This window comes from Podarcis vaucheri, assembly GCF_965113315.1.
Source record: "Podarcis vaucheri genome assembly, chromosome: 12".
Classification (NCBI taxonomy): domain Eukaryota; kingdom Metazoa; phylum Chordata; class Lepidosauria; order Squamata; family Lacertidae; genus Podarcis; species Podarcis vaucheri.
In genome coordinates, this window is record NC_138750.1 from 41,994,518 (window position 1) to 42,010,206 (window position 15,689).

General features: G+C 44.9%; 1 protein-coding gene and 1 long non-coding RNA gene across 8 annotated transcripts in view; one reads left to right on the forward strand and one right to left on the reverse strand.

Annotated features, from left to right (window-relative positions):
- LOC309515660 overlaps positions 1-8,755 on the forward strand; it is a 31,084-nt gene extending 22,329 nt beyond the window's left edge. For both annotated transcript variants that reach the window (XR_014212604.1, XR_014212605.1), the window contains exon 3: positions 8,048-8,755. This is a non-coding gene — a long non-coding RNA (uncharacterized lncRNA). The remainder of the gene's footprint in view (positions 1-8,047) is intronic.
- A 1,760-nt stretch (positions 8,756-10,515) lies between these two features.
- Positions 10,516-15,689, reverse strand: part of PIP4K2A (phosphatidylinositol-5-phosphate 4-kinase type 2 alpha) — a 204,459-nt gene continuing 199,285 nt past the window's right edge. For all 6 annotated transcript variants that reach the window (XM_082193662.1, XM_082193663.1, XM_082193664.1 and 3 more), the window contains one exon: positions 10,516-13,859. In XM_082193662.1, the coding sequence (XP_082049788.1) occupies positions 13,779-13,859 (81 nt within the window). In that variant the 3' untranslated portion in view covers positions 10,516-13,778. The remainder of the gene's footprint in view (positions 13,860-15,689) is intronic.

A 15,689-nucleotide genomic window follows, 5' to 3' on the forward strand; every position in this document is an offset into this window, starting at 1 on the left:
ACCCCCCCAAATAAAGAAGCTACCATGCATATTGATTGAAGAAGCGCTTCCCAGGGTGCCTCTTACAGTTTGAATTGTTGATGTCTCTGAACTCCTCTCTCATATTTGGCTTACAAAGATGCTAAAACAATAGGCGTGGGCTGCGTGGTGGGGGCAAGGCTTTTGAATACAGTAACATACACCACGTCACACATTAGTGTACCATCTCCCAACACGGGCTGAAGGTCATAGGAGCCATACTGCCTGCCAAGGAGATGAGATGGGAAGAGGGATTCTGAGCAGCGTACCATAGAAGATTGGCACTAATTACTGGTTTGAAGTGCAAACGGAATGCAAGGGAGCAGAAAGATGGCCCCATGTGGCAGAACAAACACTGACAGTCTTGACACTGCTGCTAGCGCTGACTGCAACACAATAGCTGGTAGCCATCTCCTACCCAAGCTCAATCTGTGCTGTCATACTGGGGACATCTCACTGTTGGGTAGTGGCACTGCCGCCATTGCAAGGAGCCAGCTATTTCCTTCCTGATTGGTTTCCTGCTGTAAAATGAACCAGTTTTAAATCTGAGTTTGAGACTCACTCAGAAGATTACACCTATTAACTGCCTCTCTCTTAACTGCTGAGTAGATTGTTTTTATCTATTGCAAGAAAGTGTCGGCAAAGATTGCTTTTTGGGAGGATCTCTAATGAAAGGGTATGTTTGTGTTGTGTGTGTGTGTGTGTACTCTCTCTCTCTCTCTCTCTCTCTCTCTCTCTAACGGTTGTTGTTTTCTAAGCTACCAGCTTGTTTAGAGCAAGAAAACCATCTCTATTGCTTTCCTCAACTTTGTTACATAGTTAATGACTGGGTTCCCCCCACAATATGTCATTGGCATCCATCTGTCTTGGGAGACGATGGAAGAGTGTGCCTTTGGAGATGAGAGTCTAACTGTTGGAAGGTTGCAGCACCTGTAGAGACTGATATGGAGAGACATGTTTTGTTGCAGCCGGGGCAGATGAAGGGGTCCAGTTGTGCTGATGCAGGTGGTACCATGTGCTTCTTCCTTCTGCACTCCTCCCAGCAGTCATTCCTCCTCGGGGGACTGCTGTGGATGCATCACCTGAGTGATTGTCTCCAGGCTCTGAGGTCATCTGAAAGGGATTCTCACACATGTTGGCAGCCCACACATGTTGGCAGCCTTCATGTCCTTTTCCAGACATCTCTGTAACAGAATTGGTTTGCCAACAGACCTAGTGTCTGAAGCCATCTCCCCATAGAGCACATCCTTGCAGATCCTGCTGCCTTCCATTTTGTGTACATGATCAAGCCAGCATAAGCATCACAGAAGTGCAAACATGCTGGGAATGTGGACTTGGGAGAACACATCTTTGTTTGAGACCCTGTCCTGCTATGTGATGCCCAAAATAGTCCTGACACATTCAGGCATCGCTCCTGGCAGGTTTAAGTTGCCCACGACTCACTTTCATAAAGCAGCATGCTCAGCATGCAAACCTGGTAGACCTTCATCTTGGTATTGGACATTAGAATCACGTTCTCCCATACGCTTTCGGAGAGGTGAGCCATTGCTGTAGGTGCCTTGCCAATACGCTTGGTCTAGCTCAGCATCAATGGAAAGGTTGTTGGTTATGCTGGAATCCTGGCAGACAAAATCATCTACCACCTCAAGCATGTGGTCGCCAATGTTGATGTGTAGAGTGCTGGGGATGTTCTGACCCAGGATGTTGGTCTTTGTCAAGCTGATGGTAAGGCCCAAACCACTCCAGATGTACATTCCCCCTATACAGTGGTACCCTGGTTCTCAAACGCCTTGGTACTCAAACAACTTGCAACCCAAGCACTGCAAAGTGTTCCAGTTTGCGACCTTTTTTTGGAAGCCAAACGTGTGCCGCTTCCGATTTGAGTGCCAAAACTTCTGTTTTGGGTTCCATGCTTCCATTTTGAGTGCCACACTTCCCTTTTGGGTTCCATGCTTCCATTTTGAGTGTTACACTAAGCTCTGTTTGTTTTTGCGGCTCTTTTGTGTGTGTTACTGTGTGGAACCTAGTTCAGCTACTGATTGACTATGTGACCGCAGTACTTCGTTTGTTGCTTTCATTTTATGGATCAATGGTCTTGCTAGTAAAATTCATGTTAAATGGCTGTTTTAGGGGTTGTTTTTAAAAGTCGGGAATGGATTAATCCATTTTGCATTACTCTCAATGGGAAAGCGTGCCTTGGTTTTGGAACGCTTTGGTTTTGGAACGGACGTCCGGAACGGATTAAGTTTGAGAACCAAGGTTCCACTGTACTGAATTGTTTTGCGTTAATTGCAGCAGGTGAAGTTGACCTGTCAAAAGACCTGGCCTTGCTGTGTGCTTCAGTTTGTACGGTGGGAAAAGAAAGAGTTATTAACAGAACCCTTTTAACTGACTTAACAGCTCTTGGAGCAGGCCAGCCATTTGTTGTGATAGCTGTTGTTTTGGAAATGAGCGAAGCTAAGCATCCTGGCTGCTCTCCTTTTAAAGCATATCAATGGCTGGAAAAGCCTCCAGGCCTCTCTGGCTCTGCGTGAACCAGTTCAGATATATGGCTCGAGTGAACAATGGATCAAAGGCTTGGACTGCACAAAAGAGAGTGATCCAAGTTTTCAAGCCCAGACGGACCAACGGGATAGGATGTTTCACTTTAGTGAGCTTTCGCAGCAAAAGCAAATATTTCTTGTCAAGCTATGCAAGCTCCCCTTAGGTGCTCCACCCTAAATTGCCACAACAAAAGTGAAGGTTAAAGATTCATATCAGAGTAAACTTGTGCAGAGGATGTACAGATTACAAAGCAGGAGCAACAAAAAGATGCTGCCTCCTGCTCAGCCAGGCCATTGCTCCCAAGAACGCAGGAATAGCCTGCTGGATCAGGAGCAGTGGCCCAGCAGATGCCTCAATGGGAAACCAGGAAGCAGGATTAAAGCACAATCGCACTCTCCACTCCTGTGGCTTCCAGCAACTGGTATTCAGAAGCATTACTGCCTCCAATTGTGTAGGCTGAGCATAGCCATTGTGGCTGGCAGCCTGGCTCAGTATTCGTTTATCTTTGTTGTTGTTTAGTCGTTAAGTCGTGTCCGACTCTTCGTGACCCCCTGGACCAGAGCACGCCAGGCCCTCCTGTCTTCCACTGCCTCCCGCAGTTTGGTCAAACTCAGGCTGGTAGCTTCAAGAACACTGTCCAACCATCTCGTCCTCTGTCGTCCCCTTCTCCTTGTGCCCTCCATCTTTCCCAACATCAGGGTCTTTTCCAGGGAGTCTTCTCTTCTCATGAGGTGGCCAAAGTATTGGAGCCTCAGCTTCAGGATCTGTCCTTCCAGTGAGCACTCAGGGCTGGTTTCCTTAAGAATGGAGAGGTTTGATCTTCTTGCAGTCCATGGGACTCTCAAGAGTCTCCTCCAGCACCATAGTTTACCTAGATCAGTATTATTTACTGTAGGCTTTCCTGTGCCCTTCACCAGGTGCCTGGAGTACAACTCCCACCAGCCGTGCTGGGTTACTTTTCAGCTTCTAAAGCAGAGGTTTTCCTCATTACCTACTAATTGACCCTTATAAGGGGAGGTGCCAGGGATTGAACTCCAGGACCATCGGTTTATAAGGCATGCGTTCTACCACTGAGTCATACACAGTCCATCCGTCAGGCCTCATTTGGGTAAGAAGCACAAGAACATGAAGTCAGTCGAAATCGCTTCCTTTGCAGTTCGGTGTCAGCATTGTTTGGGGAGGAAGTGCAGTCTTGAGGTTTTGCTCCTCAACTGGAGTCCAGCATCAGAGCTCCGTTTCGCGCCCCCCCCCCCTGCGCGCCTAGATCTCTTTCATCTTTCCTAGAGCATCTGTGGCTATGGCAGTCAAGTTTAGCAAGTTACCACAGTACTCAGGGTTGTAACATGCTAAGGTTTACTTTAAAAGTGCTCCGTAAATCTCTTTCAGAAGTGGGTGGGTGAATAAGCAAGTAATGGAACAGTAGAAGAGATTAAATGTTTGTTCTCAGTGGCATATCTTCCCATCACTGTAAAAAAAATCCACTAATGGGATTTGTGGAGTGGTGAAGAGGGGACTCAAAAGGACTTTGAGGAAAAATAATGCATTAAAGTTAAAGTAGTAAAAAAGCAAAAAATAAAGTAAAATAAAATACAGCAGTATATTCCCTTTCCTTAAGAGCTGCAATCAAATCACCGAGTCAATTTGGGACATTTAGTTCGGTATTGTCATCACAGACTGGCAGCTGCTGTCCAGGGTTCCACAGCTCTTTCCTAGCTATGTCTGGTTATGCCAAAGGATCTAGCCTGGAGCCTTTCCCCAATTTGTGGTCCTCGGTCCCCCCTTTTTTTGGCAGGACAGAGATGCTCCTATGAAGCTACCATGGCTTATCAAACCACTGCTCCCTCTAGCCTACAAAATGTCATCCTTGGCTGGCAGGGCAAAAGCTATTTCCCAGCCCTGCCATTACCAGGGCCCTTTGAAGCTGGAACTGTAAAGGATTGAACACGGGACCCTTCTACGTGTACATACAGAAGGCATTGTGCCCTTGGGCCACGACCTTTCCCCTAAAGTGGCTGTGACCTAAATTTGTCCGTCAGGACAATGCACGGTGAGAATATCTACTCATGGAATAATTTTGGCCTGGTATCTGTGGCGTAAGAGAGACATAAGCATTGCCTGCAAACGGGAAAGAGGCATCTCCTAGGAATACATAGGCAGGCCTGAGTAGCTGTCTGTCTGCAATTTGTTGCAGTCCTGACAAGGTCTGTTTTATGTCTTATCATTTGGGTGGCAGAAGTAAATGTGTTACCAAACCAACTCTGCATTTCATCAACTTCAGTATCCTGTTTCTGACAACGGTAGCTTGCCCCCAAGAAGCTGATGTCTAACCCTTTTTTAATTCTCCAAGGCTTTTTTTTTTTAGTTTTTAAAATGCTTTAAGCTGCTGCTTTTAATTGCTGATCCTACTTGTTTTGAGTTATGTCTGATTTTGTAAGGATCTGGGCTAATTTTGATTAGTGTTTCTTTCTGATGAGAGCTTCTTTGGAAACCATTTGATTGAAAGGTGCAGTATCTACGTGCATGAAACCAAAACAAACCTTTATTTCACAGCACTGTTGAAGTCCAGGTGACAAGATCCAGTGTACTCCTCCAGATCTTTTACTTTACAAGGGTGGGGGAAATACTCGTAGTAGTGCTTCTATGCTAATCTAAGCTGTGACCACACTTGGAACGTATTGCCTGTGGTTCTGGCTGTCGCAACTCAAAAGGATTCTGTACAGCTGGGGACAGAGCAACTCCCCTTAAGAAGAGTTTGGATTTGATATTCCGCTTTATCACTACCGTAAGGAGTCTCAAAGCAGCTAACAATCTCCTTTCCCTTCCTCCCCCACAACAAACACTCTGTGAGGTGAGGCTGAGAGACTTGTGAGAGAAGTGTGACTAGCCCAAGGTCACTCAGCAGCTGCATGTGGAGGGGCGGGGAAGCGAACCCGGTTCACCAGATTACGAGTCAACTGCTCTTAACCACTATACCACACTGTCTCTCAATGAAAGGTTCCTCTCTTAAGGAAAGGCTGCTGTGTTTGGGACTTTTTAGTTTAGAGATAAGGCAAGTAAGAAGTGGCATGATAGTTATAAAGTTATGCATGGCTTAGAGAAAGTGGATAGAGGTAAGTCCCCCCCCCCCCCCGTAACACTAGAAGTTGTGGACAATCCAGTGAAGCTGAATGTTGAAGATTCACAACAGATAAAATAAAGGTACTTATGCATCTGGGATAGCTCAGTCAGTAGAGCATGAGACTCTTAACCTCAGGGTCATGGGTTCAAGTCCCACGTTGGGCAAAAGATCTCCACATTGCGGGGGGGGGGTTGGATTAGATGGTCCTTTCCAAATCTACAGTTCTGTAAGTCTACGAAGTGTGTAGTTAAAGTATGGAACTCACTTCCACAAGAGACAGTGATGGCCACCAACTTCGGGAGCTTTAAAAGAGAATTAGACAAATTCATGGAGGATGAGCCTATCAACAGCTGCTAGCCACAGTGGCATCATGCAGGGAATCACAGGTGGACCGAGTGCTGTTGTGCTCATGTCCAGCTTGCAGGCTTCACACAGGCACCTGGTTGGCCACAGTTAACAACAGGATGACGGACTGGCTGGGCCACTGGCCCGATCGCATAGCCTCCTCTTATGTTCTTATACAGTGGTACCTCGGGTTACATACGCTTCAGGTTACAGACTCCGCTAACCCAGAAATAGTACCTTGGGTTAAGAACTTTGCTTCAGGGTGAGAACAGAAATAGTGTGGCGGCAGTGTGGGAGGCCCCATTAGCTAAAGTGGTGCTTCAGGTTAAGAACAGTTTCAGGTTAAGAACGGACCTCCGGAATGAATTAAGTACGTAACCAGAGGTACCACTGTATGGGAAAATGTGTGCAGTAAGGCATTGTGCTTAACTCTTCTAAACATGTAAACATTTACAGGCTGTGGCGCTCAAGTGCCAGCTGCTCATTTAGATCATTGCATGAGTTGCCATGACTTCTTGCCACTGCTTCGCACTACTTTGCAAACTTTTTAAAGTTGTGAGTTTTAAAATAAGATTTCCTTCTCTCGAGTGTCGTGCTCCATCTGTCGGATGCTGAAGAAGCATGTCTCTGCAGTTTTAGCCTTTTATGTTTGTTATACTTGGCAGCTTCTGTGTGATTCCCACTGGGTTTCCCACCCAGGCAAACATACATACAGGGGCTGGGCTTACTTAGCTCCAGAAGCAGAATGGCATCAACGCAGCACCACCACCATCTTTACAGGTTTAATGTCAGCGTAGCCAGAAAGTTATGCCCCGACTCCCTTCTCTGCAAAGCAGCAATACAATGCATTCAGCTACTATGAACACAAAGCTCTTCTTTAGCTGGCCTAATGGGTGGAGGACTCCATATTACAGTTGAAGGTCTTCTCTTAAGCTTCTCTTTAGGCACTTGCAGTGGGGATCAAGTTTGTCTCCCGCCTTATGTCATTCCACAGAAGTGTTACGAAACAAATCTAGATGTCAAGATCAAATTTAATAAAAAGCAGCCTTCTGGTTTTGAGATTAACATGTTTGCCAATTAAAACCACCCAAAATAAAATGGCAGAAATGACTGAACACATGGTAGAGACGAAAGAAAAGAGGACAAGGGGTTTTCCTAGCAAATCAAAGTGTTTTATTTTATAAAGCCTTACTCATGTCTGGAATGTGCTTTTAGAACTAGGAGGTACAAAATGAGTTGTCCTCACCCTCTCTGAGCAGTTGAACAGTAATGAGTGACAAAGACTGTTACCGGGGGGGGGGGGAGAGATGTAATTAACTCTAAAAAAAAGAGCATATGTTAATTGGCCACAATGGAATATATACTCTTTTATTGTAACATGTACCTCCTATTAGTGCCCTCCTATTAGTTCCTTTACATTCTCACCGTACCTTAGAAACCACTGTTTATCGTATGAAATAAAACATTCATGTTGTGCCAGAGAAAGTGTGGATGTATGAAGAAATAAATCAAGCCAAGCCACAGTTATCAATTTAAATACATAAAATGCAGGCTTGTATGCATACTAGCACAAGACTTTTAGCATCACTAGAAGGGGCAAGGCAAAAGCATTCAGGATAGCCTTGTATCCTGGAGATGGGCTACAGGAACTGGGCTGTCATGGTGGGGTGGGTATGAGAAAAACCTGACCTATACTTGTCATAGACATGCTTCTGCCTGCTAGGAGTGAGACTTAAGTCTGCTCTGACTTCTAATAAGCCTGTTACCTTGTCAGATAACTAAGGTGGCAGAATTGTGGACCACCGCATTCCCTTAGGAAGGGGGTTAAGCTCCCATTGCCCATGAAGACCTCAAGTGCCAGGGTAGATCAACCCTAAGCTTTATTTAGGCTCCTCAGTCCCTTACCAGCATTTTGAATAAAACTTGCAGACAGGTCAACATATTTGATAACATGGCATTCTACCGTATGGATGAATCACATACGGAGTATAACCCTTGCATTTGGATTTCTTTCTAATACAGGCATAAAAAGGACTGGGCCATCCTTAGGAGTTGCATGCAGCCCTGTGTATCTTCTCAGGTGATCCTGAACGCCTTTGCCGCAGGAAGAACTCTAGGATTGGTAAGTCTTGCAATAAGCTTTTTATGTCTGTCTATAACGGTGTGTTAAGATAGGTCTGGAGGATAGAGTGTGCTACTGCAGCAAATACTAGTCTGCATCCTTAAGACTACCAAGAGATAGAATAGCAAAGTACAGTATTTGCAAAAATACTGTGTGAGCAGAGACAGAAACATGGGAACCAGTGTAAATGCAGGACTCCCAACTATAGGCCCCATAAGGCAAAAAACAGACGAGCTGAAGCTGTAGAGACCAAAGTCAATTTATGTGCTGTGTTTGCACAAAGAAGTATGCAGAGAGAGCTTGGGGTGTGGTGGTGGAAGAGAGGTTTTGTATTCAACTTTCACTCTTAGCATTTTCCTCCATCCTATGCCCAGATGCCATAAGGGCAAAATATTTATCTTTGAGCATGGGAGCAGATAACATCTTGCCCAAGTAGAGACTGAAGAAGGAGAAGAGGAACTTGGGTTGGAAATAAAGGAGTGCATTTTGGGCTGTAACTGCCATCAAACCCACTCAAGTAGGTCCAATGGTCAGGGATAATGGGAATTATAACCAGCGCTTTTTTTTTTGTAGAAAAAAGATGCCGATACTCACCATGAAGTTGTTAAAGTAAGTGCCACACTTTTAATATTTGGGGGGGAAAGGTGCTGATAGTCGTACCTTGGTTGTCGAATGCCTTGGTACTTGTATGTACGTTTTGGCTCCCGAACGATCAAAACCTGGAAGTAAGTGTTCCAGTTTTCGAACTTTTTTTGGAAGTCAAACGTCCGATGCGGCTTCCGCTCTTGTTTCCGGAGTGCCTGCGCAATCAGAAGCCGTGCCTTGGTTTTTGAATGTTTTGACTTCCAGAACACGTTCTGTTCGAAAACCAAGGGAAGACTGTACTGTGTACCCAGAAAAAGCACTGGTTATAACTCAAACACCTGGATGGAGAAGGCTCGTCTATGGAGAATCCAGCTGTGCCACAGATGAGGTTTAGCAAGAAATACTGGTGCAACCTATCAGTGAGACTAGGAACAATTATTATAGAAAGAGGCACTTGGTAGATCAAGAACATGTTTTGAGAGTGTCAGTGTAACAATGTCTAAAGAAACCAGTGTATAGATATAGAAATGGTGGAGTCAGTCCAAGATACAACCTATACCCATAAACAGACACTGACCTAGAAATGATTTTTCTGTTAGATGGAATGTACAAAATATTCATTTACAGAATAGTTGGCAAATGAATGGCTCCAGAGGAACGGCTCCAGACTTGATCTGTATTTAAAATTGGAGAAAATTAAGCAAGAGGGAGAAGTGGGTAAGTTGTAGAAAATGACAGAAAAGCAAAGCAAGGAAGTGGCAAGAGATGAGACCAATATGCTCATGTTTGGGCCAAGCCAGCAGGGGAAAAAGAAACAAAAAGATACGAAGCTTTGTGAATATGAATCAGTTTTTTTTTTTAAAAAAGGAAATACATTGGCCTGGTTCACACATGATGGTAAACCAAACTTATGACTAACTGGGAGCACACAAAGTACCTGGGCCTCAGAGAGGAGCTCACACCCACTTTGCTCCTTTCTCTGTCCTTTCAGCACAGTGTGGCACAGAAGCAAACAGATACTTTTGGCTTAGTGTGGCGTTCAGAGACTCCAGACCACATTGGATGATCTCTAACCATAGACAACCTGTGACTATAGGCCATGGTTAAGGAAGAGTTTATCTTGACAATGATTCTAGGTTCAAACAACAAACTAAGATCCCATCTCTACTGTATCCTTAAGACAGTATGATACCACTTTAAACAACTGTGGCTCCCCCCAAAGAATCCTAGGAAGTGTAGTTTGTTGTGGGTGCAGAGAGTTGTTAGGAGACCCCTTGGTCCGCTCATCAAGCTGCAATTCTCAGTCATTTAACAATCAATCCCCCCTTCCCAGGAAACTCAGAATTTAAATGCATGGTGAGGATGGGGCCTCAGCCAAATCTTAGTTTAGTTGTTACCCCAAGCAAAACGGAAATGGGAACCAGCAAAAGGGGTGCAAGGTCCCCTCCGGAAGCCACCATATTTGCACAGGCCTGGCAAATAATAGTTTGGTTTAGTGTGGCGTGCAAACAAGGATGCTACACAATGTTTATCACGTTTGGAAGCAACCAAGTAACACTTGTGTTGCTTGTGGCACCCGAGAGAAAAGCGAGAAAAGCAACATGCTGTTAGGACTATTGGGGTACCTCTATTGGGGTACCTCTATTGCACACTCAGGCACAGGATACAAGACAGCAAATTACAATGCAGGTCATTAGGGAAGATCTGCTGGGAAACCTGCTAGTACAGGGTTGGGGTGACGAGAATTGTGTATAATATAGCACAACAAGTGAAGAGACACATCTAGCGGCACAGTAGAAATTAGTTAAGTTTATTTATAATCCTGAAAAGTCACTGGTGGTAGCATTTGTTGTGACAGTCCACCCAAGTATACAGTATATATAATACATCCAATCGTACCAATAGAGATTCAGGTGAGAAAAGAGCTGGCCATTTATTTGGTGAAGCATTTTCCCTAGACTTTTCAGCTAGGTGGAGCTCTATAAACTTACAATGGTGCGCCATCCATTAGGGGGGTACGTTTGCAATGACTGGGAATTTCAGAGACTATTACATCACAAAAGAGAAAATGGAACCCCAAAAAGTATTTGTTCAAAGTAATGTCTCTCAAGGGCAGTAGGACGTGTGTGGAAAGTGCATGACCTACCCCTTGTCAACGACTTGACAACCATTCCTTGCGTCAACCTGAAAAGTGTTTTTGTAATCTATCCCAAACTGGAGAGAATGCAGTTATGAGTATCATGCGCCTCAGTAAGACAGAAGCTACAGCTATTCCAAGATGTTGGACAAACTACTAAAGAAATTTGCCATCCAGATTTGCAACAGCTGACTTTTAAAGAGGGGGTACCTCTTTAAAAGGGGGTACATTGAGCAACACAGTCGTGGGGCAGGAGAGCTGAAAATAATGCCAACGCAGGTCACATCTGGCAACCAATGTGCCCCTTTGGTATCGGATAGTACATGGGGTAGACAAGGCTAAAAAGCCCAGGACACAAATTTTCACATTCCTCTAGCTGCTATGGTCAAACTACACCTCCTGATGTATATATTTTGCTCTAGGAGGCTTATGGGCATTATTTTCAGCTCTCCTACCCCACTATAGTAACAAGTTGGTCATTATTATAAATATATCAAAGGGGAAGGAGAACTCAGGTGGTGAGAAACACATGTGGGGCTGTGTCTTTTGCCTCGCAGTCACTAATAGCTTGGCTAGGAAGTATGTCCAAACAGGAGGAGGGAAAGGAGACAACAGCACTAATGAGATGCAACACAGGAAGCTGCCTCATTTTGAGCCAGGCCACTGGTCCATTTAGCTCAGTACTGTCTACACTGACTGGCAGACGCTCTCCAGGGTTTTAGACATCTGTCCCAGAGATGGCAGGGATTGGACTGAGGACCTTTTGTGGGCAGAGTGGGTGTTCCAACACTTAGCTATGGACCTCCCCTGCCCCCACAAAAGGAGAGTTGCAAGCTGCCAAAAAGGATCAGCAATTTGGGTTAACTTATTGTGGATGGAGGGTCTTAAAAGGTCAGTGTAAATCTCAACATCCATCTGTTTTCACATAGAAACAGGGCCTTTTAAAGCGTCCAAGAATGTTGTGGGTTAAAAGCAAGGGGGAAGGTGATTGCTTTTAATAACTGAGAATCCCATCACTCTTTAAGATTCATTATCTTTGGTGGGAAAATAAAACCGAATTAGATATGTTTTTTAAAAAGGTAACACAGCTCAGTTGGTAGAGCAATGAGACTCTTAATCTCAGGGTTTGGGGGTCGAACCCTATGTTGGGCAAAAGATTCCTGCATTTCAGGGGGTTGGACTTGCAGTCCCTTCTAATTCTATGATCACAGCCCTGTTAAAATATTGTGCAGTGTAATAGGATATATTGCCTTTGGCTGCATGGGAGCTAAATCCGCTTATGTTTTATCAGAGTTCTCTGAAGCCAACTATACATATTTATGCTCAGCTGCAAGCTTAACAGAACTGGCATTAGGTAAGTGGAAAAGGCAACCTGGAATTTGTGGAACAAGCTTTACGTTGCAGAGTGGGAGAGAGAGAGAGTGGTTTATTTTTTGAGTTGCCCATGAATGTCTGTTTCAACATATAATTTTTTTAAAGGCACAATTTAGCACAGTGTATTAAGTAGAGAATAGTAGTTTTAAGCATATCTAATTCTGTCGTCCTCAAAGTTTGGAACCTCCCCCCCCCCCAGTGATCTGAGGTTTTTCAAAACAGGTTATAGGCGTCAACATAATTTTAGGCAAATTAGTTAACACAGCATCATTTGGAGCAACAGAGCTAATTAGGTAATAAAAATGCCATATAAAATAACCTCAAAACAACCTGTCACCATGGACTGCAAAAATATTTTCTATCATGGAGGTGAACTGAATATCCACTTGGGTACATTACTGCATATTATACTTCAAGAAATTACTTCATCTGTACTGCAAAATAACTTTACATGTAAACTTCAGATTCACATACTGTGACATACTCAAAGCATCCCTGTTTTCCTATTAATGTAAACAGTAAAATTTAGGGCTTAAAAAAAGAATATTTTAATAAAATATTAAAAACAGCACAATGTAAGCATTTAAATGTCTCGGTTTTGATCAGTTACAGGTGAACAGACTTTCCTATTCCTTTGTTCATGTGGTGGAAAATGCTATTATTGCCCAAAATGATTAATTTCTTCCAAAAAAGCATCATTGATTTCCTTTGTAGTACACTCAGCTCCTATACGATAAACATACAGTGTAAAATCTTCATCTAACATGACAATTAAACAGTCTTAATGTTCCTGCTCCACCTCCCTCAAAATATGTCTACCCTTGGCAAAGAACACACAGCATGATTATGACATTAGATTTTGGTAAAACAAGAGCCAGACCTCTGAATTGCTGGAAGACTTATTTCCTGTTGCAATGGGCCAATTTAATTAAATGAAAAAGGTGCCAACAGGAAAGCTTCCGGCATAAGGAGCTTATGATGTTTCTATTTTCAAAGAGTGCCAACATGCAGGGTAGTTAAGTGTAACATTTGCAGTAAGGTCATAGTCATCATCGCCACCAAATACTGTCTTGCACCTCTCAGCTCAAAACGTAAACTGATCCACAGTTTAGTTTCGACACCAATATTGTAGAACTTAACATGCATATAATGCCTTCCTCCCCACCCACCTCTAACCATTCATCCCAGCTCAGCTAGTATTCACGGAGTGTTGTTGCAATGCACACCGAGTAATAAGCTGATCTATTTTAGTTATTATTAGTTAATTTATATTTGTTTCTGCACACACACACACTCACACGCACACACACACGCATCAGAAATAGCTAGAACTATGCTGGGCATAAATCAGGCAGCTGTTAAAGCGAGTATTTCACCCCAGTCAGTCATCTTGGCCAGCAGATGTAAACAAGGGGGCTGCCTTCTGCAAGATAGCACTTTGAGAGTTCCTTTTAAAAGAAGCTTTTTATCCCTTACACACTTGTAGCCATTGCTGCTGTTCCCAGACCTTGTAATCTGTCCAATGGAACATTAGGTTACGTCAAGATGTTGGCAATAAAGTCCAAGAACCGCTTTGAATACTGTTCGGGATTCACTGTTGAAATCTCTGCACCAGCCTGAAAAAGCAAGACGTAGTTTAAGAGAACAATTGGCTTGTTGTGGCAGGAGATGAGTTCATGATGTCCATGTCACAAAACACACACTATGGTAACCACGGTATTTAGGAGGAGGACAGCAAAAGTAAAAATCCAGACATTGCCCTAAAACAAAGCACGCTGGGGGAGTGCCAGTGCCTTGCAAGTGATGACTCCTGAAGGTGTGCTACCCAGTCATCCAAGCTCCTCCTACCTCTCTGACTCTTTCCAGCTTGATTCATAGTTATCTTGGTCCAGAGTTTCACCTTTTACTTTCAGGTTTCTTTTCTGCCCTCCCTTCCGCATCACCATCCTTGTCTGTGTCCCCCCCCCAATATTTTCTTCAAAGTGGCGCCCCTGAGCAGCAGTTTATGTTTGTGTGAACTCAATATTGTGTGATCTCCCCAATCAGTACCAGCAAGTCATGACTGACTTCCCATGGTAAGCATAAGGCTGTTGAGGGGCGGTGATGGTAGCAGGCGGTTGTATCTCTAATTTCGTATCATTTGAGAAATGCCGCAGGTGTGACTGGCTCCTCCAGCACGATCTCAAAATTCGAAATGCAGCCACTTGTCTGAAAACGCTGGTGATCTCTAATGTTGAGCTAGGGCTGAGCGCTATCTTGGTATATGATCCAAAACTGGTTTTGAAGTCCATATCATGATATTGGTGTTATAATTTTTGACCTGGCAATATATCACAAATCATGATGTGTGTGTGAGAGAGAGAGAGCACGCTATGCAAAAATCACAATGTGGGGAAAACGTGAAGCCAGCCTCTGCATAGCTCCATCCTTATTTCAGACATTGTGATATCTTAGTATATTGCGGTGTTTAGCTGGTGATATATTGCGAAGTTGAAAACCAGGTACAGTGGTGCCTCGCAAGACGAAATTAATTCATTCCGCAAGTTTTTTCTTCTTGCGAGTTTTTCGTCTTGCAATGCACGGTTTCCCATAGGAATGCATTGAAAATCAATTAATGCGTTCCTAGGGAAACCGACTTCAGACCAGGTCCGGGGACAGTCTGTCCCCCGACCTCTTCTGAAGGCTGGGGGGGGGGGACAAGGGCTTTTCTTCCCACCCCCAGCATTTTAAAAAACCCCGGGACAGCGGAGGACTTATCCGCTGTCCGGGGCGATCTTAAAATGCTGGCGGGCGGCATTTTAAAATCGCCCCGGGACAGCGGAGGACTTCTCCGCTGTCCGGGGCGATTTAAAAGCCCCTGGGAAGGCAGGCAGGGGGGACAAAGACTTTTGCCCCCCGCCAGCCTTCAGAAGAGGTCCTGGACCTCTTCTGAAGGCTGGCGGGGGCGAAAGTCTTTGCTCCCCCCCGCCTGCCTTCAAAAGCTGTCCGGCCAAGGCTTCGCGGACCTCTCCGCAAGCAGCGGCAGCGATGCCGCTGCTGTCGGAGAATTGCCGGCATGCCGAAGCCTGCGCGCGCTAACATCAGCGCGCCCAGGCTTCGCGGACCTCTCCGCCAGCAGCGGCAGCGCTGCCGCTGCTGGCGGAGGGTTGCCGGCATGCCGAAGCCTGCGCGCGCTGACATCAGCGCGCCCAGGCTTCACGGATCTCTCCTGCCTTCAAAAGCCGTCCGGGATAGCGGGAAGCGCTTCCCTGCTATCCCGGACTGCTTTTAAAATGCTGGCGCTGGGGAGCAAAGCCTTTCGGCCCCCGCCAGCCTTCCTGGACCTCTTCTGAAGGCCGGAGGGGGGGGGAAAGGCTTTGCTCCCCACCGCTAGCATTTAAAAGAGGTCCCCGGAGATTTCCCTATGGGCTTTCGTCTTGCGAAGCAAGCCCATAGGGAAATTCGTT